Source organism: Porites lutea, chromosome 1 (assembly GCF_958299795.1).
Source record: "Porites lutea chromosome 1, jaPorLute2.1, whole genome shotgun sequence".
Classification (NCBI taxonomy): domain Eukaryota; kingdom Metazoa; phylum Cnidaria; class Anthozoa; order Scleractinia; family Poritidae; genus Porites; species Porites lutea.
The window spans coordinates 27138051-27162515 of NC_133201.1; the positions used below are offsets into that span (position 1 = coordinate 27138051).

The 24465-nt window shown below is 40.4% G+C and overlaps 8 protein-coding genes and 1 long non-coding RNA gene across 9 annotated transcripts; 5 read left to right on the forward strand and 4 right to left on the reverse strand.

The window, feature by feature from the left end:
• Positions 1-1451: 1451 nt before the first annotated feature.
• On the reverse strand, positions 1452-10224 carry LOC140947411 (histone H2B, gonadal-like). The gene is made up of 2 exons (XM_073396506.1): positions 10142-10224; positions 1452-1935 (listed from the first exon to the last, which is right to left on the reverse strand). The coding sequence occupies exons 1-2, from the start codon at positions 10152-10154 to the stop codon at positions 1562-1564; spliced, it is 387 nt and encodes a 128-aa protein (XP_073252607.1). The 5' UTR covers positions 10155-10224; the 3' UTR covers positions 1452-1561.
• Positions 2202-2641, forward strand: LOC140947422 (histone H2A-like). Its single transcript, XM_073396517.1, has one exon. The coding sequence runs from the start codon at positions 2233-2235 to the stop codon at positions 2611-2613; it is 381 nt and encodes a 126-aa protein (XP_073252618.1). The 5' UTR covers positions 2202-2232; the 3' UTR covers positions 2614-2641.
• LOC140947402 (histone H3) lies at positions 3787-4826 on the forward strand. The gene has a single exon (XM_073396495.1). It carries the CDS (start codon positions 4092-4094, stop codon positions 4500-4502), a length of 411 nt encoding a protein of 136 aa, XP_073252596.1. The 5' UTR covers positions 3787-4091; the 3' UTR covers positions 4503-4826.
• LOC140947377 (uncharacterized) lies at positions 6792-8257 on the forward strand. Its single transcript, XM_073396458.1, has one exon. The coding sequence runs from the start codon at positions 6824-6826 to the stop codon at positions 7391-7393; it is 570 nt and encodes a 189-aa protein (XP_073252559.1). The 5' UTR covers positions 6792-6823; the 3' UTR covers positions 7394-8257.
• Positions 10225-13396: 3172 nt separating the features above from the next.
• LOC140936653 (histone H3) lies at positions 13397-13971 on the reverse strand. The gene has a single exon (XM_073386147.1). The coding sequence runs from the start codon at positions 13808-13810 to the stop codon at positions 13400-13402; it is 411 nt and encodes a 136-aa protein (XP_073242248.1). The 5' UTR covers positions 13811-13971; the 3' UTR covers positions 13397-13399.
• A 158-nt stretch (positions 13972-14129) lies between these two features.
• On the forward strand, positions 14130-17332 carry LOC140947341 (histone H2B, gonadal-like). The gene is made up of 2 exons (XM_073396413.1): positions 14130-14153; positions 16836-17332. Exon 2 carries the CDS (start codon positions 16838-16840, stop codon positions 17207-17209), a length of 372 nt encoding a protein of 123 aa, XP_073252514.1. The 5' UTR covers positions 14130-14153; positions 16836-16837; the 3' UTR covers positions 17210-17332.
• On the forward strand, positions 14318-14629 carry LOC140927102 (histone H4). Its single transcript, XM_073376761.1, has one exon. It carries the CDS (start codon positions 14318-14320, stop codon positions 14627-14629), a length of 312 nt encoding a protein of 103 aa, XP_073232862.1.
• Positions 16158-16538, reverse strand: LOC140927112 (histone H2A-like). The gene has a single exon (XM_073376771.1). The coding sequence runs from the start codon at positions 16536-16538 to the stop codon at positions 16158-16160; it is 381 nt and encodes a 126-aa protein (XP_073232872.1).
• A 921-nt stretch (positions 17333-18253) lies between the features above and the next one.
• On the reverse strand, positions 18254-23627 carry LOC140936661 (uncharacterized). The gene is made up of 3 exons (XR_012165403.1): positions 23440-23627; positions 19627-20050; positions 18254-18422 (listed from the first exon to the last, which is right to left on the reverse strand). It is a non-coding gene; the product is annotated as an uncharacterized lncRNA (long non-coding RNA).
• Positions 23628-24465: the final 838 nt, after the last annotated feature.

A 24465-nucleotide genomic window follows, 5' to 3' on the forward strand; every position in this document is an offset into this window, starting at 1 on the left:
AGGGTTTCCCTGGGGTACATCGCAGTCTTAATTTAACCTCGGTTAGTAACATCTGCCAAGCAGCGCAGAGATGCATGTTTGTTCTGGGCCCTAATGGACTCGACGAAAAACCAGAAGTGCGTAATTGACATTTTTTAACCAGGACGATCATGGCGTGTACTCAAATTATGGTACACAGGTAGGGGCCAAGAATAAGGCCTGGTTCGCAGACAGACTTCATCTGCTGTGCCATGACTATGCCTGACTTCACAGGCCTACCATCCTGTTTTATTCAGCTTTACCAGTCCTGGCTTTACACCCTGACTAACTGTCTTTAGGCCAAGCAAGTTTCTCTACCAAAGATATTTTTTTCATTTTTGCAATACAAGTTAGTAACAATGTTATTAGCCAATTTTAAAGCTAGGCAATATCCTCCTCCCACCCAGTGTCCATTATTTTTTCCTACACAATAATCACAATATCTTATCAAATATAAAAAGTCAACCTCAGAAAATCGTAGGTAAATTAGTCGAAAAACTCCAAGTTAAACGGTTATGCACTAGTCAATTGATTTGGCGAGCCACCCCTGCATGAGCAAATCTAGTAGAGACGCTGTTTGAAGGCGCCGTTTCGCTTGAAAATATAAGTGGTTAAGAACAAGATCATATGCAAATCATTCCGCATAAGAAAAAATAACGTTCCCTAGAATCTCCTAATAGGGAACTTAATTAAGCGAGGGCGTTTTTTAACGCTGCAAGTCAACCGAAAGAGAGAATTTTTTCCTTTTAATACATCTTGACGCTAAAAAAAATTGTATTACTTAGTTTTTTTTCACTTGTAGAGACGATTTAACTAAAAATTTTGGAAAAACCACTGCTCGTGAATGTAAAAAGTCCACTTCCGGTTGGCGTGCATTGTTCAAAAACAGTTCCTTAATGAATGTACGGCTCCTCCATGCCACGGACCCGAATTTATCAAGAGAGGACGTATACTCCTTGAAACCTCTAATTCGCGTTTTTAAGGAAACCAAAGGCAAGCGCGAAGCGAGCGAGGAGCGCGAGACACGCACGAAAGCGAAACGCGCAGAAAAGCTCTACGCTCTCTTCGTGATTAGTTCGACGAAAGAACGCGAGGGAAAAAACGCCTGTTCTGCAACACAGGCTAAGCTGACCTACGCTTAGTTAAAAAGGCCCCTACAAAACAAAGACGAAACTGAACTGACGTATCCTAATTAACAGACAAGACTATTTCGCGTCTCCTTTCATTGCCACTTTCGTGTAACCCCGAATGAAAGCTTACTCGGAGGTTATACCCAGCCATTCAAACTATAATCTTCACCGGCTGAACCGTCCTTTCCCCTCAGATGGCAAAAACTGGAAGTTTGTCTGTGTAAGAGAATCACTACACGTTGTAGACGATGAGCCGTTCCTTTTGGCGGTAAAATAATAAACATATCATTGGGCCTATTGAAGGAGTTTGAAAATAGAGGAACAAATATAATTGAATTTGGTCATGATTTTTATGACATTTGGTGGCTCCTAAAAGAGCCGTTTTGATTTAGCGGTAAACCCACAAAGTGAGTTTACTTGCTGCTGGTGTACTTGGTCACAGCCTTGGTTCCTTCACTGACAGCGTGTTTGGCCAGTTCACCGGGCAGAAGCAGCCTGATGGCGGTCTGGATCTCGCGAGAACTGATGGTTGATTTCTTGTTGTAGTGGGCAAGGCGGGAAGCTTCGGTGGCGATGCGCTCGAAGATGTCGTTAACGAACGAGTTCATGATGCCCATGGCTTTGCTGGAGATACCTGTGTCAGGGTGAACTTGCTTCAACACCTTGTAGATGTAGATGGCATAGCTTTCCTTTCTCTTTCCCCTCCTCTTCTTCTTTCCATCAGATGGAGCCTTTGCCTTTCCAGCTCTCTTCTCGCCTTTCTTTCCTGCAACTTTGGGTGCCATGTCTGTCGATCAGAATGGAAGTGAATGCCCCAGGTTAACACAGATTGTATTTATAACAAAATCACTAGGGGATCAATTAACATACGGATCGAAATCCTTAACTTTTAATTGGTTACTCTATTTCAATGTCAATATGCTTTCCGCATACATCATCATATTTCATCAAACACTTAACATTTTTAAAGCGTGATTGGTGCGTTTCGATCCTATTCAAAATTTGCCGCGCGTATAAACTGTAAAGTTTTTAGCTTAAGTTTATTCACTCGTGCATAATCGAGCTCAATTCTTCATTTGAAAACATGTCTGGTCGCGGTAAAGGAAAGGCAAAGGGCACCAAGTCCAAAAGCCGATCATCCCGAGCAGGGCTTCAGTTCCCTGTTGGACGTATCCACCGTCTTCTTCGCAAAGGCAACTATGCTGAGCGTGTTGGCGCTGGTGCCCCAGTCTACTTGGCTGCAGTGCTCGAGTATTTGAGCGCTGAGATCCTTGAGTTGGCGGGTAACGCTGCCCGTGACAACAAGAAGACTAGAATCATTCCCCGTCACCTTCAGCTTGCTGTCCGCAACGACGAAGAGTTGAACAAACTGCTCGCCGGCGTCACCATCGCGCAAGGAGGTGTTCTTCCCAACATCCAGGCTGTTCTTCTTCCCAAGAAGACTGAGAAGAAAGCAAAAGCTTAAACAGTGCTTTCCTGATTTCAAAAACAAACGGCTCTTTTAGGAGCCACCATATATTATAAAAGTCATGACCATAAAGAGAACTATATATGAACTAAGTAGATACTCCCTTCTTCGAATAAGTCGATGAAGCCAGCAAGAAACCCCTAGATATGCACCGATCTATCATTCTTTTTACTAAATTCTTATGTTTAAAATGGCCATCACTGCTTTGCAGTTTCCGGTATGCATAAATTTTAAAAAAGGCGGGTCGAGGCCTCATTTTTAAAAGGTTACCGTTGCAGGACACTTGTTTTCACTAATCACACTAATACTGAGTTTCGGTGAAGTCAACCGTTACGATCGTAACGAATGCAAATCAGTTCAGTAACCGACGCGCGCAATTTAAATTATAACGGCGTGCAGTTTGATTGCTCTTACGCAAGAAGTAATGATCCTTAGAAACTCGACAGCAAAATTACACAAGAATAAAAGCGATATTTCTGAAAGTTACTTATATTCCAAAATTTAACGTACTTTCGTTTACTACTGTAACACTTTCTTCATTGCCCAAACTAACGAGAGGTTTATATTAAGATAAAGAAAACACTTTATTGGTTATGACTTCTAGAGATTTGGTGGCTCCTAAAAGAGCCGTTTGTTTGAGTGTGTAGCGCAAAGATCTAGCCGCCAAATCCGTACAGAGTACGTCCTTGACGTTTGAGAGCGTACACCACATCCATGGCTGTCACAGTCTTGCGTTTGGCGTGCTCGGTGTAGGTCACAGCGTCACGGATCACATTCTCAAGGAAAACTTTGAGAACACCACGAGTCTCTTCGTAGATCAGGCCAGAGATTCGCTTGACACCGCCACGGCGAGCAAGACGACGGATAGCTGGCTTGGTGATGCCTTGGATGTTGTCACGAAGAATCTTTCGGTGACGCTTGGCGCCTCCTTTTCCTAGACCTTTGCCTCCTTTACCTCGACCAGACATGTTGAAACTCTTTCTCGGATAAGAAATAATAAGTCAAAACACGAGTTCCCGTCTTTTTATACCACGAAGAATGACCTCACGGAAAACAAGCTATTGAAGAAATAATTTCTTGTTCTTGATTGGTTAGAACAGACAAAAAAGTCAAGGGTCAAATTAATTATTACCATACTATTGCCTCACTAGACAAGTGCGAACATGTTGAAGGAGGCAAAAATCACCATCATCACTAAAACTCGTGCGATATAACTCTCACACTGATTTTATGATGATAGTTTCTAACAATTAACAACGACAACTTAGGAATAATTGTTTTCTATAAATCAAAAGAACCTTATGTGACTTATAGGATCGCAATGCAAGCCTAGATCATAGCAATATTTTACGAGCAGTCTTGGTTATCCAATGAAATCGCATAGTTTATAACCAATCAGCAAAAAGCGCGCTAAGTATAAAGTATCGTGGAAGGAATATTGCATACATTATTCGTTGACTTTTGAGTTAGCAGAAATGGCACGTACAAAGCAAACTGCCCGTAAATCGACTGGTGGAAAAGCTCCACGAAAACAGCTCGCCACAAAGGCAGCTCGTAAGAGCGCACCTGCCACTGGAGGAGTCAAAAAACCTCATCGTTACAGGCCTGGTACAGTGGCTCTTCGTGAAATCCGTCGTTACCAGAAATCCACAGAGCTGCTAATCCGCAAGCTGCCATTCCAGCGTCTTGTGCGAGAGATCGCTCAAGACTTCAAGACCGATCTGCGTTTCCAGAGCTCTGCTGTAATGGCTCTTCAAGAAGCAAGCGAGGCTTACCTTGTTGGCCTGTTTGAAGACACCAACTTGTGCGCCATCCACGCCAAGCGCGTCACCATCATGCCCAAGGACATTCAGTTGGCCCGCCGAATCCGCGGAGAGCGTGCATAAGTGCATTGCTTCTAGTTCAAAACAAACGGCTCTTTTAGGAGCCACCAAATCAATAAAAGCAATGACCAACAACCATGACTTACTGTCTACTAGCCCGATTTGTCAGTTTCAACTGTTTTTTCCAAGGGGAGTAAAGCACCCTTTGTCTTCACAATTCTAAGTAGGAAACTTAAAAAAATAACCTTACTGAGATTAACAAAAAGGGAAGAAAATCTCCATTTAAAATCATCACTAAACCAAACGTGATGGTTTCTGTAGTAAGTGATCGCTTGATGTATTTTCGCCCACTAAATTTGTTAATGAAATATGTAAGAACGCTTTAAAGTTGTCTGATTATTCTCTGCAGCGAACACCAACATTGGCAAGACTAATACACGTTCAATGAAAAATTTTTATTTCATTTTTGTACTTGATCGCTCCTTTCATTAAGTGAATCAGTAGAAAAGTAAATTTTTCTAGAACTACTCAGTACTACTATGAGAATCTATCATCAGAAAAGACCGTAAGAACACATGCCAATATTTTTACATTTTAAGAATACAAAATTTGTATTTTTAAAATGTAAAAATATTAGCATGTAATATTATTAGCATTTAATGTAATGATATACGACCACGGGCTGCCTATCAAGGTTCAGCTAAAGGCTTTCAAAAACACCAAATAGTTGCACGAAAATCTACTATTCTTTATCTAACCTAAAATTCTTAATCTGGTTCGCTATATCTAGCCGTAAAAGGCAAGTTAGCGATAAAACAAACGCATATTTTACACAATAGTGATTTGAAATGGTTACAGGTCGTTTCGACTCAGGTGTATTCAGTCGATGTGTAAATAATTTCACGTACTCGGCTTAACAGGAAAATTCACCCGAAATATTCTTATTAAATCACCCAGCTAATATCTAGCAAAAAGTTAAAATCGCTAGACCTAAACGAAATTCACTGGTTTTCGATGAGAAAGAAGACCCAGGCAGGAGTACTGAATATGCACAACGACAAACGGCCGCCACTGAGGGCCGAGCAACCATGAAGTTTAGTCGTCATGCTTATAGGGTTAGGAAACTCATGAACCAAGTTTCAGGTTAGTTTGCCCAGTATAATGACCCTAAATGGAACCTGATTCACTCAGTTTTCTAACCCTAATGGCTAAACTTTTGAGTCATTCGGCGCACGGTGGCCATTCGACGTACTGCAAAATAGAGTGACCGGCCAAGCTTCTCGCTCTCACTGCATGATGCTTATACAGGGGCACCCAACGAGAATATAGTTCAAAACCAATTAAACATAGCATTGTTGAACGTATTTTAGTATTTAAACGGTAGATATAGGCATATTTTTATCCCCTAAAAAGTTTTTATCTGTTCGGATTTCCTACCTGAAAGTCTAGTGATCCGGAAATTGTTGGGATCAAAACTTACCTTTTCCAAAATTTCAGCCAGAAAAAGGGCTCCCGAAAATTTTAGGTGACCTTTTTAGGGTAAAAATCCTTAAAAAATGGGCAATTATACCACTTTTTCGATGTTCGAAAATCCTAGGTGAGGCAGGCAAGCAAGAAATTTTACAACAAATGTTTCGAAAATTCTAGATCTCAAATCGCCTTCCGAACAGATATTATTTAAATTTGCGTTGGGTGCCCCTGCTTATAGGGTTAGGAGACTCATGAATCAAGTTTCAGGTTAGTTTGCCCAGTATAGTGACCTTAAATGAACCTGATTCACTCAGTTTTCTAACCCTAATGGCTAAACTTCTGAGTCATTCGGCGCTCGGCGGCCATTCGACGTACTGCAAAATAGAGTGACCGGCCAAGCTTCTCGCTCTCACTGCATGGTGGCAAACGACGTATTGTCTTTGTTGTGTTGACAAAAGAGAATTTAAACCAAGTTAAATGAGAGAGACTGTAAAAACTACAGGGAGAGGTTTAAAGTGTAGAAGTTTTCCTATCTTCCAAATATTTCTACACAAAAAGAAAATCGCAGGCGGAACAATTATACGACATTAAAGATAAAATTATTTCAAGATTCACCGGAGCGAAAGGATAAAAGGTTAGATATCGTTTCCTACACGTACCTTAACTCGAACATATTTGTGGTAATCGCTTATGTTCAAGGCTTAGCTTTCAATCTTTTAATTCTAGAAGTAATTTATTTCTATGTTACAACACTTTATTTGACAAAATCCACAGAAAACTAGCACAGAAGAATCGTGCGCCATGTTCGATCATTGTCTCCTCAGTGGTCCGCATACTACTCATTTACATCACTTCGCAGTATTCGGGTGTTCAATCAGTGCTTTCGTATCCGAAGGTATCGTTCGAAGTCCATCATGTCTGAAGTTGCTCAAACAAAGTCACCGGCTAAGAAGAAGCCATCTAAGCCTAAAAAGCCAGCTGATCATCCACCATACAGTGAGATGATCAAGGCTGCTATTGTAGCTCTGAAAGAGCGAGGCGGATCTTCGCGCCAAGCCATCGAGAAGTACATCAAAGCCAACTACAAGGTTGGTGAAGTCGGCCCACACTTGAAGACGGCTCTCAAGAGAGGAGTTGCTGGTGGAAAGTTAGTACACACCAAAGGAGTTGGCGCTTCTGGCTCCTTCAAGGTGCCCAAGGAGGAAAAGAAGGCTCCGAAGAAACCGGCGAAGAAGCCAAAGAAGCCCGCCGCCAAGAAGGTAGCAAAGAAACCAGCGGCTAAAAAGCCAGCGGCGAAGAAACCAGCGGCTAAGAAGAAGCCAGCCAAGAAAGCAGCAGTTAAAAAGCCCAGTAAGAAATCGTCACCGAAAAAGACTGCAGCAAAGAAACCAGCTGCCAAGAAAGCTACAGGAAAAAAGACAAAGAAGCCTGCAGCCAAAAAGCCCGCCAAGAAAACTGCCGCCAAAAAACCCGCTAAGAAGTAAAGTGCGACACTTCTTTACAAACAACGGCTCTTTTAGGAGCCACCACATAAGAAAAAGCAATAACCAATGCAAGTATTTATACTACTGCAGCATGCAGTGTGACTGTATTCAGAGCTTTCGAAAGGAAACAAACATGAGACAAAAGCGTTCTACAGGCAGCCCAATATATATGACACACTGAAAACAAAAGGCACACATCGCACTTACGCACCCATACACTAACTCACGGCCAGCCCAGGTTCGGGTTTCTCAAAATAGAATTATTTTTAATCCGTTGTTTACAGGTGACGTTGTAAACCTTTTTTTGTTGTTGTTGTTGTTCTGGGAACACCTTTTTTTTTTAAGGAACACCTTACTATACTGGTGGTCAAATTTGTTTCTTGGGCCCCGAGACCCAGCCATGCCACTTTAACGCGGCCTTGCAGCATTGGAGGAAGAAAAAGGACAGAAGAATCTTTACTGGCTAACTAAGGAAAAGCTTGGAACTTGTGTTAGTTAAAGCTGATTAGAAAGTATGAAGTGTAAAATTGGTCAAACAGGCATTTTTTGGTTTCCTTTTATTCATAATTGGTCTTTTTCGGCTTTACAATTATTTGACTGTTTCCAGTTACTGCAATAAGCAAATCAAAACTGTGAAAAGCATAAAAACTATAACAGGGATAAAAAATTCGAAAACGTTGAAACTGACTTAAAATGCTAAAAAGTTGTAAAAATATACTGGTAGTGTATAGCATAATAGGGATATTGCCAGTTTTTCGAAGTTTATTATTATCATAATAATTTGACCCAGACCATTTTTGAAATGACCCAATTTAAAATGTCACGAGGGACATTTGACCCACTTTCCATAATTTCTAGATTGAACACTGCATGGTAACTCAAAATGACAGTTGTCTTGTTATAATACACCTATCAATGTAAAGCGGGTGGAGAGGGGGGGGAGGTAGGGCATGGGGTGCATAGGGATTTGACATTTTTTCAAAAATTTTCTGTCAAATCCCCTTCCTACGGGCAAATCATTCCAGTCACATGCACAAAAATTTCCCCTCCCCGGGCTGCACATGGTTGCCTCTGACTTAAGTTTTACCTATGTTATGGTTCTAGTAAAAACGATAACTGACATCTTTTACTGAAATGCGACAACAGTATCAAAACATTTTAGTCCCACACAGCATTGAAGTCATGTCAAAACCTTAACCTTATACTGAGCTCAATTTAAATTATAGAATATCCACTAGTGGCCCTGTAGGTTCTTTTGTGAACAGCACCAAATGAAATTTATTTTTAAAAGTCTTGATTACTGACCAGGAGCACTTCCTTCCAAATGATTTAAAACAAGGTCATGAAAATTCAAAATCCAAAATCATAAGATTTTATCATCTAGGGTTAAAGGCCTCTTGAAAATTAAACATCTCATGCACATCTTCAATCTGATGGACTTTTTGTTTTTGAAAGTAGAGCTTCTAGTAACTTTGATCCTGCAATATCTTAAAACGTTCAATTGATCCCAGTGCATGTCAGGCAAAGAAAGATTTAAATATCCCCTCTCCTGGGAGAAAAGGATCATTAAAAATTCCCACCCCATGCCCTGCCACTCCAGTCACCCCTCCCCTCCCCCAGCTTTACATTGATAGTTCAATAAACATAAACATTCTAACTCTTCTCTTTATCTATAGTATCAAGGATTCACCATCCCCATTAAACTGAAAATAGAGAATCTCCTAGTTGATTCTCTTTCACTTAAAAATACAGTCAGCATTTCATAGCATGCTGAATTAAAGTGAGAGAAATTATTAAAGGAAATGTTTCCTCCTAAGATGGAAAATAAACCCTTAAAAAGACAAACAAACAAAGAAAAAAATGTAAATTTTGATCTTCAGTTTATGTATCCAGGGCCCCGGTTCCTCGAAAGATAGTTGAGTATAACCCAGGATTAAGCCAAATCTTAAGCAACATTTTCTTGTCTAAGAACATGCAACTTGAAATACAAAACACTGTTGTGCCTTTACTTCGAAAAAAGAAATGATAACATGAAGTGTTATTCTAAGCAATGCATAGGAAGGTAAATACAAAAAGTGGAACAAAATTTTAATCCTGGACTAATGCTAATTGGCCTTTTCAGAACCGGGCCCAGTTCCTTAATGACGATGTGCAAATAATGCAAGGTGGTTTCCTGTAAAATTGCTTGTGAAGATGTAAATGATCATAGTATAGATCAAAGTACAATTTTTACCAAGACCTCCCCTGACAGTATTAATCCCCACCCTGTTGGGTCTCCCTCGGATTTCAAGTTCAGTGACACGAAAGTAATCTCATACCTGATTGTACTCAGATCTCCTCAGTGTAAGAATCTGGGTACGAGATTAACAGGATCGATCATGATTGAATGGAGGCAAAGATCAAAACGCCCAAAATCCCCAGGGGATGGGGGTCCGAGGGCATGCTATCCCTTTCCTGGGTTTTTGAGTCATTCAGACACGATATTGGCCAGTTCCATTCTTCTCAAATATAATGAAGCCTTGCAAATCGGCGAATTATTTCATTCCTCAATTTCAACTTGGAAAGTTTATTGTTATCATTATTATTGTTACTAAAAATATTTTTATTGTGACAAATCTTACCGATTTCCATAAAATGGTGGAAACTGGTGTGGATCTGCACCTGATCAGGATTGAAGAACTTAATATGAGGGTCCTCACTTCATAATACAAATGTGTAAGAATACAATATTATTATTGCCTGGCTTACAGTGATATCCCATGCAAAAGTAAAGTGGTCTGTATATTTTCGTTCATGTCTGGTAGAAACACAACAGCACTCTCAAAAGCTCTTCATTCTCTTCGGTTTTGAGAACTGCAAGATAATGATAGAATTTTTTACAGTAGTCATATACGTTTCAACAAATTACTTCTATTCAACATTTTTGGACTTTCAATTATTCCAATCAGTTTACAGGCTTTAATTTTGACACAATAACGCAAAAAACCATCACATGGCTCCTTTAATTCAGTATACTTAGGGAAATTATGTAATAGGTGGTGGTGCTCCAGGGAGGTATTTTAATGTTTTATGAAAAAGGCTCTCCAACTAGAATTGGCTTTTTGCTTATGAACTCCCTGAAACCTTTTTTCTTCCTCTTGCAGCTTATAGTAATCATACAGTCTCAATACAAGGAAATAGTCTTAACCTTTAGCCCTAAGAGTGATCAGAATGAAATTACTCCTCGGAATATCAATGCTTTATAAAACAGAGTGCAGTCAAGAGAAGGGACATAAGCAAAGATGAAAAATCTAGTTGACACTTCAACAATTTCTCCCCACTTCTTCTATCGAGAACGTATATAAGGACGATAAATGAGAATTTGAATATAAAAATTATTGATATTAGGGTTTAAAGGGTTAAAAGGAATTTTTCATAATATAATCCTTATCATTCTTGAGATACATGTTACATTAATAAATTTTATTCAAACTTTGAAAATCACTAGCTTGTTTGAACACTACCAGGGTTCAATGGTTGATCAGAAATCTCTGTTGCCCGCATGAAAAAAACATAAACTGCACTCACTGCCAACCCCTATCGTCTGAGACCCAGGGGCAAGACAGTTGGCATTCATCATACCTCAGTTTCTTCTCCCAACCCAACTGACACAGCTCAAGGACGTCAACCCCCATTTTGTCTATCACAATAAATGTGCCCCATCACTTACTCGGTCACTCTCTCATGCTCCGAGTTTCTATCGGGTGGGTGTGTGATGGTTCCCTGCAACAAGAGCAGCAAATATGAGGAAGCTTTGCATTTTTTCTTAAGATCCTCTGATCTTTTTTAAAAATAGGTCAATGTCTTTTCCATTAACTTCAGGACTAACTTCTGTATTTTACTGCAAAAAAAATTGAAAAAATAGCAATGCTTGCATTACTATGTAACAAGATAGAAATTAAATTAGTATTGGAATATAGCACTAGTATGGTTTTGAAATAGTGTATTAGGATTTTGGAACCCTTTATATTTTAGAGATTTTTAGCTCTGTAAGTAATTTGAAATTCCCTGTATTTTTGCTGAGAAATATAACACTTCCTGAATGACCAACTGAATAATTCACCAATTTCATAAATTAGCCCTGATAATGGTCCTTCACTCACAGCCATCCTGTCTCAACCTATTTCAAGTTACATCCAGTGTACATTAATAGTTCCTAACTTAATGTGCAAAAAGGATGGATTTTCTTGAAAACCCAATATCAGCTTGTTGTTCAATTTAATGAACAATCCGTCTACCACATCAGTGGCAGATCCAGGGGAGGGGCCTACCCCCCCCCCCCCCCCCCTATTTTTGGACCAAACTGAGGCCCGAAGGGACGAAAAAAAATTTTTTAAGACTTCCCCTCCCCACTTATCTCAGGGTCTGGATTACCGGACCCCCTCCTTATCTGAAGGTCCGGATGAATTGTCAAAAGTAGTTTATATGTTACAAAACAAAAAGCTTAACGGTAGAGGGGAAAGAATAGATATGTACTGTTAAAATTTCACCTTCCCCTGACAAAGACTTAAATTTTCCCCAACTGGGGGTGAATTTCCCTGATTTTTGGAACTATGACCTTTCCTTGATCATTTCCCGAACTTTGACAACCATGTTTGTTGTTCATCGCCCAAACGTAGGTTAAGTCATGAAATAATAATTTAATTTACTGGTAAAAATACCGGAAATATTAATTCAGTACCATAAAAAAGTAAGCTTACATTAATGAAAACGTTCAGGAAACTGTCTTGGCTAGGACATGGGGAACATAGTTTTCGCTGCACGCCACACTGCAGTCAATTGTCAAACACCAAGGCAAGTGCCGATTCCAGGGAGTTCTTTGAGCTTTTTCGTCTCTTCTAAGCCAAACGAATACGTACCTTTTAAGGAGACATTTGTCACGATGTTGGTATAACACATCAAGTATTCGTTCCATTTTATGATCACTGAGTACATAAGAACCCATAAGACAAGATTTCACGCTCGCACTGCGCGGGAATGAGCTGGGATGCCTATTGCACAGGCATACCATCCTGTTAGCTGTAACCAACTGTCTTTTGTGGCTGTTATGGGCCAAGCAAGTTTCTCTGCCAAAGAATTTGTTTTATTTTCGGTAACAAGCTATGGGGTAAAGTTGTGGACAAATAAAAGCTCAAAAATGAAGGACAGGGCTGGTACACTTCTCCCATAAAAATCAAGGACTTTTCACATCACCGGTTTAAGAATTTCAAGGACCTAATCTATCAGTCACACACCGCTTCCAAATAAGGGCAGCGATTTTTATGAAAATTCGTTTGTGAGTCCTGCACACCTTCATTTCCTCAAAGCCGATTTTATTCTGTTGCCTTCAAACTGGCATTTGCCAAAGTGTTTTGGAGGTATGAAAAAAGGTTCCTCGATCAAAAGTCAAGGACTTTCCAGGACCAAAATGAATGAAGAAGAATTTCAAGCACTTTGAACGCGTTGAAAAAAACTCTGAAATTCAAGAGTTTTCGAGACGCGTACGGCCAGTACGAGAACCCTCATAAACAATCATGGATGATTTCCTCTTTACGCTAAGTGTATATAGCGTCTTTGCAGCTCGTAGACCACGAGTAGTGCCCCATTTTTGCTCGGCGATAGAAGAGCGAGCGAAACGCGAGCGCGCGTGAAAATCACCCCACGCGAGAAAAGGCGACACGCGTGTCACCTTTTCTCGCGTGGGGTGATTTTCACGCGCGCTCGCTCTACTATCCCTGAGCAAAAATTTAATTCCTCTTTCGATTTTCCTCGATCCATGCATAGTCCAATAAAAAACTGAAGAAACACAACACCCGATAAAGTTATGAAAAATGGGAACACAAGACTTCAGGGTTCTAATGATATTATAAAGAAGGAGTTTTCTTTCTTTCGAGATGTGTTAGTGAATTTTCTTTGGTTATTGCTTTTATTGATTTGGTGGCTCCTAAAAGAGCCGTTTGTTTTGAACGAGAAGCAATTGCAATGCAATTATGCACGCTCTCCTCTGATTCGGCGGGCCAACTGAATGTCTTTGGGCATGATGGTGACGCGCTTGGCGTGGATGGCGCACAAGTTGGTGTCTTCAAACAGACCAACGAGGTAAGCCTCGCTTGCTTCTTGAAGAGCCATCACAGCAGAGCTCTGGAAACGCAGATCGGTCTTGAAATCTTGAGCGATTTCTCGCACAAGACGCTGGAAGGGCAGCTTGCGGATTAGCAGCTCGGTTGATTTCTGGTAACGACGGATTTCACGAAGAGCCACTGTACCAGGCCTGTAACGATGAGGTTTCTTGACTCCTCCAGTGGCAGGCGCGCTCTTACGAGCTGCCTTTGTGGCGAGCTGTTTTCGTGGAGCTTTTCCACCAGTCGATTTACGGGCAGTTTGCTTTGTGCGTGCCATTTCTGCTAACTCAAAAGTCAACGAATGATGTATGCAATATTCCTTCCACGATACTTTATACTAAGCGCGCTTTTTCCTGATTGGTTGTAAACTATGCCATTTCATTGGATAACCAAGACTGCTCGTAAAATATTGCTATGATTTAGGCTTGCATTGCGATCCTATAAGTCACATAAGGTTCTTTTGATTTATAGAAAACAATTATTCGTAAGTTGTCGTTGTTAATTGTAAGAAACTATCATCATAAAATCAGCCTAAGCGTTACATCGCAAGAGTTTTAGCGATAATGGTGATTTTTGGCTCCTTTAACATGTTCGCGCTTGTCTAGTGAGGCAATAGTATGGTAATAATTAGCTTGACCCTTTGACTCTTTTGTCTGTTCTAACCAATCAAGAACAAGAAATTATTTCCTTTATAGCGTGTTTTCCGTGAGGTCATTCTTTCTGGTATATAAAGACGGAAACTCGTGCTTTGAGTTATTATTTCTTGTCCGAGAAAAGTTTCAATATGTCTGGTCGCGGCAAAGGAGGCAAAGGTCTAGGAAAAGGAGGCGCCAAGCGTCACCGAAAGATTCTTCGTGACAACATCCAAGGCATCACCAAGCCTGCTATCCGTCGTCTTGCTCGCCGTGGCGGTGTCAAGCGAATCTCTGGCCTGATCTACGAAGAGACTCGTGGCGTTCTCAAAGTTTTCCTTGAGAATGTGATCCGTGATGCTGTTACCTACACCGAGCACGCCAAACGCAAGACTGTCACCGCTATGGATGTGGTGTACGCTCTCAAACGCCAAGGACGTACTCTGTACGGATTTGGCGGCTAGATCTTTGCGCTACACACTCAAACAAACGGCTCTTTTAGGAGCCACCAAATCTCTAAAAGTCATAACCAATAAAGTGTTTTCCTTGTCATAATATCACAGGTGGCCCAAGGGTAATATGAGAGAGTTTGTATGGGAAAAATAGAGTTTGAAACTTAGATGAAATAAATGAAGTAAAAGCGATAAAAGTTCTCAATAAAGTGTAAATATTGTTACCTGGAGTCGTTGTCTTTGCTTTTACGAAGTTTCAGCGCGATTTGAGTACTTTTACATCATCTGACCTGACAGTGTAATAATAAGAGTCTCTTATTATTACACTGTCAGGTCAGATGATGTAAAAGTACTCAAATCGCGCTGAAACTTCGTAAAAGCAAAGACAACGACTCCAGGTAACAATATTTACACTTTATTGAGAACTTCTATCGCTTTTACTTCATTTATTTCATCTAAGTTTCAAACTCTATTTTTCCCATACAAACTCTCTCATATTACGCTTGGGCCACCTGTGATAATATCAACCTCGTTAGTTGGGGCACTGAAGAAAGTGGTACAGTAGTAACAGAATTTACGTTAAATTTTGGAATATAAGTAACTTTCAGAACTAATCGCTTTCATCCTTATGTAATTTTGCTGTCGAGTTTCTAAGGATAGTTACTTCTTGCCTAAAACGCAATCAACTGCACGCTGTTATAATTTTAAAAATTGCGCGCGTCGGTAACAACTGATTTGCATTTGTTAAGATCGTCACAGTTGACTTCAGCGGAACTCAGTATTAGAGTGAAAACCAACATTGTCATCAACCAGTATTCGAACTTACTTTAGCCTAGTCATCTTTCACTGATCTTATAGTTCGCGTAATTTCTACTCTTTTTAAATATGTGGCCTCGACCCGCCTTTTTTAAAATTTATGCATACCCATGGCCCTTTTAAACGTAAGAATAGCTGCTAGATCATTGCGCTACACTCTGAAACAAACGGCTCTTTTAGGAGCCACCAAATCTTTACCAGTCATAACCAATGAACCGCACGTTAGTAATGGAATATGAGTAAATTTAAAAGATAATCGTTATTTATTCCTAAGGATCGTCAGTTTGTGCCTAACGGCAATCAACTTCGTAAAGGACGCCGTTACAATTCAACATAAATTGCGCGCGTCGGTAACGGAACTGATTTGCATTCGGTACGATCGTAAAGGTTGACTGGAGTCATTACAGTTCGCCCGATTACTACACGTTGTGAAGTCACCACTTTCTACGTACCCTTTTTAAAATTTATGTATACCCGTAACTGCAAGGAATTGATGACCAATACTAAAAAACTCAGCAATAAACCGAGCATAGCTTTCAAATTTTTATTTACGCAATTTTTACTGAAAAGAAAGAAAGATCAGTGCACAAGGGATTTTTTGCTGGCTTCATCGACTCATTCGAAGAAGGGAGTATCTACTAAGTTCATATATATGGTTAAGACTTTTATAATATGTGGTGGCTCCTAAAAGAGCCGTTTGTTTTAGAAATCAGGAAAGCACTGTTTAAGCTTTTGCTTTCTTCTCAGTCTTCTTGGGCAGGAGAACAGCCTGGATGTTGGGAAGAACACCTCCTTGCGCGATGGTGACGCCGGCGAGCAGTTTGTTCAACTCTTCGTCGTTGCGGACAGCAAGCTGAAGGTGACGGGGAATGATTCTAGTCTTCTTGTTGTCACGGGCAGCGTTACCCGCCAACTCGAGGATTTCAGCGCTCAAATACTCGAGCACTGCAGCCAAGTAGACCGGGGCACCAGCGCCAACACGCTCAGCATAGTTGCCTTTGCGAAGAAGACGGTGGATACGTCCAACAGGGAACTGAAGCCCTGCTCGGGATGATCGGCTTTTGGACTTTGTGCCCTTTGCCTTTCCTTTACCGCGACCAGACATATTTTCAAATCAACAGTTGAGCTCGAATATGCACGAATGAATAAACCTAAGCTAAAAACTTTAGAGTTTATACGCGCGGCAAATTTTGAATAGGATCGAAACGCACCAATCACGCTTTAAAAGTTTTCAGTGTTTATTGAAATATGATGATGTATGCGGAGAGCATATTGACATTAAAATAGAATAACCAATTAAAACTTAAGGATTTCGATCCGTATGTTAATTGATCCCCTAGTGATTTTGTTATAAATACAATCTGTGTTAACCTGGGGCATTCACTTCCATTCTGATCGACAGACATGGCACCCAAAGTTGCAGGAAAGAAAGGCGAGAAGAGAGCTGGAAAGGCAAAGGCTCCATCTGATGGAAAGAAGAAGAGGAGGGGAAAGAGAAAGGAAAGCTATGCCATCTACATCTACAAGGTGTTGAAACAAGTTCACCCTGACACTGGTATCTCCAGCAAAGCCATGGGCATCATGAACTCGTTTGTTAACGACATCTTCGAGCGCATAGCCACCGAAGCTTCCCGCCTTGCCCACTACAACAAGAAATCAACCATCAGTTCTCGCGAGATCCAGACTGCCATCAGGCTGCTTCTGCCCGGTGAACTGGCCAAACACGCTGTCAGTGAAGGAACCAAGGCTGTGACCAAGTACACCAGCAGCAAGTAAACTCACTTTGTGGGTTTACCGCTAAGTCAAAACGGCTCTTTTAGGAGCCACCAAATGTCATAAAAATCATGACCAATTTCAATGATATTTGTTCCCCTATTTTCAAACTCCTTAAAAAGCCAATTGATATTTATTGTTAAGGCTGAAAGCCTAGTGATACAGTAGAACCTCGATAACTCGGAGTCGAATTCCTCGCTAGCTGGAACTAAATTTCCCATTCACTTTCGAGTTTTCTGGAATTTGCCCCGATAACTCGAATTCCCCGTCAACTCGAACTGTTTTTCGTTTCCCTTCAGGGGTTCAACTGCATTTACGATTTCGCCGCCAAAAAAACAGTTCATTGTTTCTTACGTATACTGATTTTGCAATTAAGTCGAACCTACTTTTGTCATGCAAGTGGTAGAGCCATCGGCTACAAAGGCTGTTGTTTGAGTGGCTGGGTAATTTGGGTATTTTGCAATTTTAAAAACCGAAAAAGGCAACATGTAAGCTCTCCATTCGGGTCACACGTAGGTTGTGAGCACAATTGACCGAGAGCGCGCGTGATGGGCGGCTAAAACCAGGGTGGAAGCCTAACAAACCAAAAATTTGCATAATTTTACCTTTTCGTTCGCCGCGCGTGGCTGTCAGGGAATATGAAGGACGACCGCTCGTGCAGTCTAGATCACACGCGAGTGGCATGATAAAGCACATTCAATGATGTCGCCTGCGAGCAAGCTCTTGAGCCGTGAGAGAACGCGCGAGCGAGCGGCTGTACGCTCGCGTCTCTGTGCGGAACTCGCGTGAATTCTCGCGACTCCCCTGGCCTTTATAAGCTTTTATATTTGCAAACTCCCATGCATCACTATAAAATTACGCCTGTACGTGTTAACTGTAGCGATGAAAAAAGAAGTCAATGTTGTAAACCGAGCTTAATGCTCCCTGAATTCGTGTAAAACTTTGGTCTTTCTGGCTTTTTATCTGTAATACTTTAAAATTTAAAATTCAGTCTGTGTGTAGGGTTCAGGATGTGTTCGACCTCCCTCAGAGTTATAGATTAGAATATCATGCGATAAAATTTAATTCTGAATAAAAATACAAAGGATGTCTTTACTTGTTTACTGAGTAAAAATGTTAAAACATATTGTAATAAAAATTACACTCTAATGAAATAAAAAATTAATGATTTTTAACAACTCATTGACATCGCTGTAAAGTCTTGACATTAACCAGTCTGCAAGGGAAAAACAGATAAAGTGGCAGTCAGAAAAAAATGAGTACTTATAATGTTGCTACTCGCGCTCCTTAGTAGCCTTGCGTTAAAAGAAGGCGTTTAGACTGTTCTCAGTCCCCTATTTTCCCGCAAGATTGTCGAGATCGAGCGCTTTGCGTTGCGGGTGGCCACCTTGGATGAGTGGCAAAACTACTTAGGGAGCGGGGTTGGTTTGGGAGGAAGCGAGAAAAATTTTTTTTCGCCCCCCTCCCCCTGGAGCTATATAAGAAGAAGAACTAAAATTACACCAAAGGACAACTGAGTTACTTTGGTAAATAGTTTGTCGCGTAGATCAATGACAAAGCAAGCTGAAATATATTTCATGAATTGTATAGGGATAAGCAATTAGACGAGTTCATCAGTTCACTGAACAAAACGTTTGATTACAGGTAACTGGGTAATATTTGGGAATCAGAGTCTTGACTTCATTGTAAAAATTATTTCTAACGGACCCAGAGTATGTATGTAGAACAACGAAAAAGAAAGTAAACTTTGCCTGACAATCTGTACTGGGGGGATGCGAGACGATATTTTATGGTTAAGATCGGTTAACATATTTCCGGTAGCTTTTAATTTATACCACCACGCGAGCAGCCTCGTTCCCAGTCGTCCTAGGCGATTTTGGATGTGACGTCATCTGTCAAGCTTGTCGGGAAAATTCGCTATCGCACTTAGTTCCAAGCCTCCTCTGGTAACTCGAATAGCGCGAACTGGCCAGGGTACGAGGCTGCCCCGCGAGCAGAGTTTGTGAATGAGGAGGAGAAAAGAAGGTTCTGCATGAATCGCGTCAAGCTTTAGAAGCCACCGCAGCCAGAACTTCTGGACTAGTCAATCGTGTTTTCTCTCGTCAATCTGTTTTTTTTTTTCGAATACGAACATCCGTTCATTGATAAACCGATGGTCATAACCGAGCCCGCTGTACCAAGGGCACGCCTATAAGGCCTGGGTTCGAAACAATATCCTAGCAACATGCAGCGCATGCTCAAAAAAGATCTTACTTGATTCATTCAGAGTCTTTCTTGAGTACGCTAAAATCGAGAGAGCGAAAAAAGGCTCCGCTTAGCAGGGTGATTTTATACAAAATAAAAAAAGAATGTTTTTTATACGCCGAGCAGCGTTGGGACTTAGGAAACAGTAAGAGATGTGGCGAAACTATGCGTCTTACCATGCATATAAATCGCCAGGACTGTATCAAGCCTGGTTGGACTCCTTTTCGATAAAAGGAATGCCTTCTTGCTTCTCATCCGCTTGTGTTTTCTTGGAGCACTTCCATGGATGGGCTTTACAATAGAAGTGTACGACGTGTAGATGTACACAATGAGGAAAGCACTGGTTAAATGGATGACGTGAAATGAGACGAACACAAATATGAAAACATCTTTTCTTTATCCAGATCAATAATTTTACATGAGCTGGTGGTCCGCCGGTACCGGCGCCGGCGCCGGCTGGACTCACGCCAGATCCTTCCTCTCCCTCTCCTCCCCCACTGTGGTCATTCAGCCCATCACCAAAAGTCGCAGTGTTATCGACAACTTTCTCCAATTCATCTGTAGCATCCGACCCGAGGGGCTTAGTGATTTTTGTTTCATCTGTGAATAAAAAGTACATTTCTTGTCTTTGCTATGACTGAAGTTCATTGTTCACTACTCTCCCTCCCCTCCCCTCCCCTCTCCCAATTCCACTGCCTCTAAAGCCACATGAATACTGAGATCAACTGACTAACTTCGTCAAACGCATTAAATGATTATCTAACTTAGACTAAGTTAACTTCAGGCTCTATTTTCGTTTCGCTTGGTAAATAAAATTCTGGCGGGAAAGGCGAAACGAAAACGCGACCAACTAAGAGGAAACGTTAGGGACTGTGCAATAATTATCAGGAGGGGGGGGGGGGGGCTGAAAAACTAGAGGGGGGGCATTACATAAAATTGCTGCCAAGATAGGGGGGGCTCAAAGTAAAATCACTCATTTGACGGAGGGGGAGCCTTAAGTTTTATTCGAAATGTAAATAACATTAAACGCAATAAAAGATTCTCAATACATGCACAGGTATCATGATAGACTGTAACAAAGATCAACACGAACAGCTGTTAAACGATTATTGAAAATATTCCATCAAAATGAAAAGCAAATTCACAACTGATCAATTTTAACTCGTCTTCTAATTGATTGAGCTGATCCTATGTAAAGCAAAAATCATGAACTTGTTTTTCAGCTTCCCCCATAAAACAATGGGAATCAAACAGATCTCGTAGACAAGCTTTGTCGGTTTTTGATGTGAATAAAAGTAATGTTTCTTCATCGACTGAATCGATTTGCTGAATTCCATATATATGCTGAATCGATCGATTTGCTGAATTCCATATATATGTGGCTCATAACAGAGTTCAACAGGCTCTCCTCCCAAGGATCTAAACATAATGCAAGTTCTTTTTCGTCTGTTATTTGAAGCGTTCAATCTCCTGTTCTTTGATTTTTTCTCTGCTCCTTTCCTCTTTCTGGCTTCAGAAATTTTAGATTTTGAGCCAATGTGGTAAGCACCCCGGTACTTAGCAAATACTTTGTCTAAATCTTCAATCAAACGATCAACATCCTTCTCGATACTAGATGTTACATAATAACGTTTGTCATTATTGAATCTGTGATGGCAGCTCAGTCCAGTTTTGAGTTTACCAGTGTGGTGGGAGATGGGGGGGGGGGGGGGGGGGTTCAGAACTAATTTTTTTTTGTTTTGGAGGGGGGGGGGGTACTGTCTAAGTTTTTGCTAGATAACTCTAGTTTTTCAGCCCCCCCCCCTCCTGATAATTATTGCACAGTCCCTTAGTAGCCTCTCTGACGCAAACGTTCTTAGAGGTTCGTCACGCGTTCCCACGCCTCTAAAGCTTGACGAACCCCTAAGAATGTCTGCGTGGGAGACTAAAGAGAATGTATGGAAGCTGCTAAAGTTGGGCCTGATCTCAGGTTAGACTTACACCGATAGCAGAGGCCTTTTTTTCCTTGTAAGAGGCTTCTGCCCTCAGGAAGCGACAAAGGTATATCTACCTGGAGTTGTGAAAACCGGGTTAGTAAACATTTTGTAATTTCTCTTAACTTCCCCTGTCTAATAGCTTCTTTACTGAGTTGTTTGCTTATGCCTTTTTTTGTTCGTTTTGTGGTTAGGGATTTGTGGCGAAGTGGCTGTAGACAGAATTTCGCGAATTTCTATTTTGGACCCGTTGACTGCTTCTAGCATAGTTAATTGAGTGGAATGGTTATGAAACCCGTCAGACTCCTTTGTTATATGTTTTTGTGGACCTGAAAGTGTACAACGTTCAAAAGAATTCCTATCATTTTGATTGTATTGACCAATAAAAACGTTGCATTAATTTATTTCGTAACAATTTGCCAACAGAAAACAAAGGATTGTGCACTTTCAGGGTGCTTCCAACATAAACTGCAGCACTGTTGTTTTTATCATTGATGTTTGCCGCTTTTCATAACCAGTCTCCTCTAATAACTATGCTTCTAGTAACCACTAACTTTCTGCCCTGCGTCAGATAAAGGCTTTTAATCGCCCTTTGAATGATGCCTTATTGTTTTAAATTGCCAAGTGGTAGAACGAGTTGATTTTTTTTGCTAACCCGGTTTTCAAAAATCCAGGCATATATATTTTAATTTAGGCTTGTCCTTTGTCAGTTACGCTGTTTTATGCATGGCTGATGATGAGAACTACGCCCACTTGACCACGTGTTAGGTTAATATCCTTAGATATTGGCCAAGCTTTTTGCTATGTTATGAACTCAAGTGAAGCATATAAAAACGAACGAGTCCAATATTCAGCCATCCTGACTGCACAAGCTTGGCCAATAAAGGATTTATCGTATGGCCAAACCAAAATCTCTCCTTGAGAGACAAATAAAAGTGGGCAAGACAGGCCCACCTTAGTACGGTCGGGTAGAAGACAGGATTCGCTTCGATTTGTCTTGCACACTCGTGGAACCAGCCAAATAATGAAACAATTTTCAGAAAGAACGTATGTTTGTTCAAGTGTGAAAAGCGGAAAATTTTCTAGTTGATAAATGAATTCGCTTTTTTGCGTTTTTGTTCAAAGCTACTCAGATAAGACAGCGAACGTTAGGAAACTTATTATAGACCATACTGATCTTGTTATCAAATATACTTTATTGGGTTATTTAATACAGTCTCTTGGTTGTTATTTAATAGTGAAAGACGAATCAGCAATCAATTTAACCCTTTGGGTTCGAGCGAGTTCAAGAGAGGACTAAAACCCCCAGAATTCAGTAGAGAACACAAAACGGACCAAAAATTTTTTATTTTAATAAAAGCTCAGTCTAAATTCCATTTTGTGACTCATTTGGTTGGACCGTTTTCTTAGTTAATTTAAGTTAACTTGGTTTTGTTTATCACCGCGGTATATTCCATTGCTACTCATGATGTAATGAGATTCGAAGCAAGTACTAAATAGTTGCATGAGGAAGTGATTGCAACTTACAAGGCTAACTCATCAGTGTATCAACAGAAAAACAACAACACTACAACTTTCTGTTTTCAAAATGAGCAAATTTGTAGTATGCGAGTCGTTACGCGATAACAGTGATTTTGCAATTGCCGCCCTATAATCGATTACGGTTTAGAGCATAAAATTAAAACTCGAACGGGTATAAAGGGTCATTTTCTCGTATATTCAGCTCATCTTTTAGTTATTTTCAGTCTGAAGATTTTTCAGCTACTAATATCTGTCTTTAAGCCTTCATTCTTTTTTTCTTTGTAGCAAATTATAAATCAAGCGTAAAATGATACGAATTCAACTAAAACCAAATAACTGGCATGCCAATGCCATGCCATGCGTTGACTTACTCATTTAAGCTTCTCAAAAAGAATCGATTCCATTGAGCAAATTTTATGCTGGATTTTATGTTTTAAGTATTGTGGTACACCAATTTTAAGAGCAAACAAGTGATATATGGTTATCATTAAGTACCTTCCAATAAGCCTTCAATTTCCTCCACAGGATCTTGATTCCCGGTTCTGAAGTTCGTCAATTTAGGTTTAGCGCTGGTTAAAGCGCAGAAAATTAAAATCACCGCTAAAATCTTCATCATCTTTGCGATCCAGCGAAGTCAACAGCGCACAGTTGTCTATCTCGCAAGACCAAGAAAGAGTGAACACTATTGTGAACACCCTAAGGTTACAACGCTATTTAACCCCATTTACAACACACAAAAGAACACTGATTAACATGTAATTTCTCCCGGCACTAACAGATACCCTGACTAGCCTTCAAGTGATAAGAATAAAGACGTTCATCAGTTAGAGTGGCCAGGTAATGAGCCATTAACTTCACAGTACACTGACATGATACAGCGTCTAAACAAATGGTCAAACAGCAACAAGAGAGAGAAGAAACAAGTAAAAACGCAGTTTAGAAACTATCAAAAGAACTCGTTACTTTAGTGTTACTTTGGTTCCCCGAATAGTTGAGGACAAAAAAGTGAGGGATACTCTTGACGACTACATTTGTTTTTATGAGTTTTTTGTTTGTTGCCGCGGGGCAATCAAAAAATCTGCATGCAAAGCGGAAAACTGTCCTCATTTTAATAATCAGTAACAATGGTGTGTCATGCGTTGGTGGTTCAATTTTTGCAAGATCATTGAACGTAGATTTTTGTGGTCAAAGCTTGCAATATATCGCTGGACGACTGTGAGGCAGTACGTAGAACGATCTGGCCCGGGTGACTAGAACATCAATTAAGATGCAAACAATTCCTTCAAAATAATTTGACTGTATAAAGTTATATAGATCGGCGTGATCACGGTATGATTACATTTTGCGTTCACGTGAACAGCGGATTACAGTCAAAACAGGTTCTAAGATTCTATTAATGAATTGATTATTTGACAAAAGTCGTTTGCTTGCGTAATGAGCAGTGAATAATTTACGAGAACTTGTCTCTATTTGGTCAGATTGAAAATCTTTGAATGAATTAAAATTCTTAGAAGACATTTA

Excerpts from the sequence above, each read along its gene's own strand:
- LOC140927102 (XM_073376761.1), top strand. The coding sequence starts at position 14,318 with ATGTCTGGTCGCGGCAAAGGAGGCAAAGGTCTAGGAAAAGGAGGCGCC.
- LOC140947402 (XM_073396495.1), top strand. The coding sequence starts at position 4,092 with ATGGCACGTACAAAGCAAACTGCCCGTAAATCGACTGGTGGAAAAGCT.
- LOC140947341 (XM_073396413.1), top strand. The coding sequence starts at position 16,838 with ATGGCACCCAAAGTTGCAGGAAAGAAAGGCGAGAAGAGAGCTGGAAAG.
- LOC140936653 (XM_073386147.1), bottom strand. The coding sequence starts at position 13,810 with ATGGCACGCACAAAGCAAACTGCCCGTAAATCGACTGGTGGAAAAGCT.
- LOC140947422 (XM_073396517.1), top strand. The coding sequence starts at position 2,233 with ATGTCTGGTCGCGGTAAAGGAAAGGCAAAGGGCACCAAGTCCAAAAGC.
- LOC140947377 (XM_073396458.1), top strand. The coding sequence starts at position 6,824 with ATGTCTGAAGTTGCTCAAACAAAGTCACCGGCTAAGAAGAAGCCATCT.
- LOC140927112 (XM_073376771.1), bottom strand. The coding sequence starts at position 16,538 with ATGTCTGGTCGCGGTAAAGGAAAGGCAAAGGGCACAAAGTCCAAAAGC.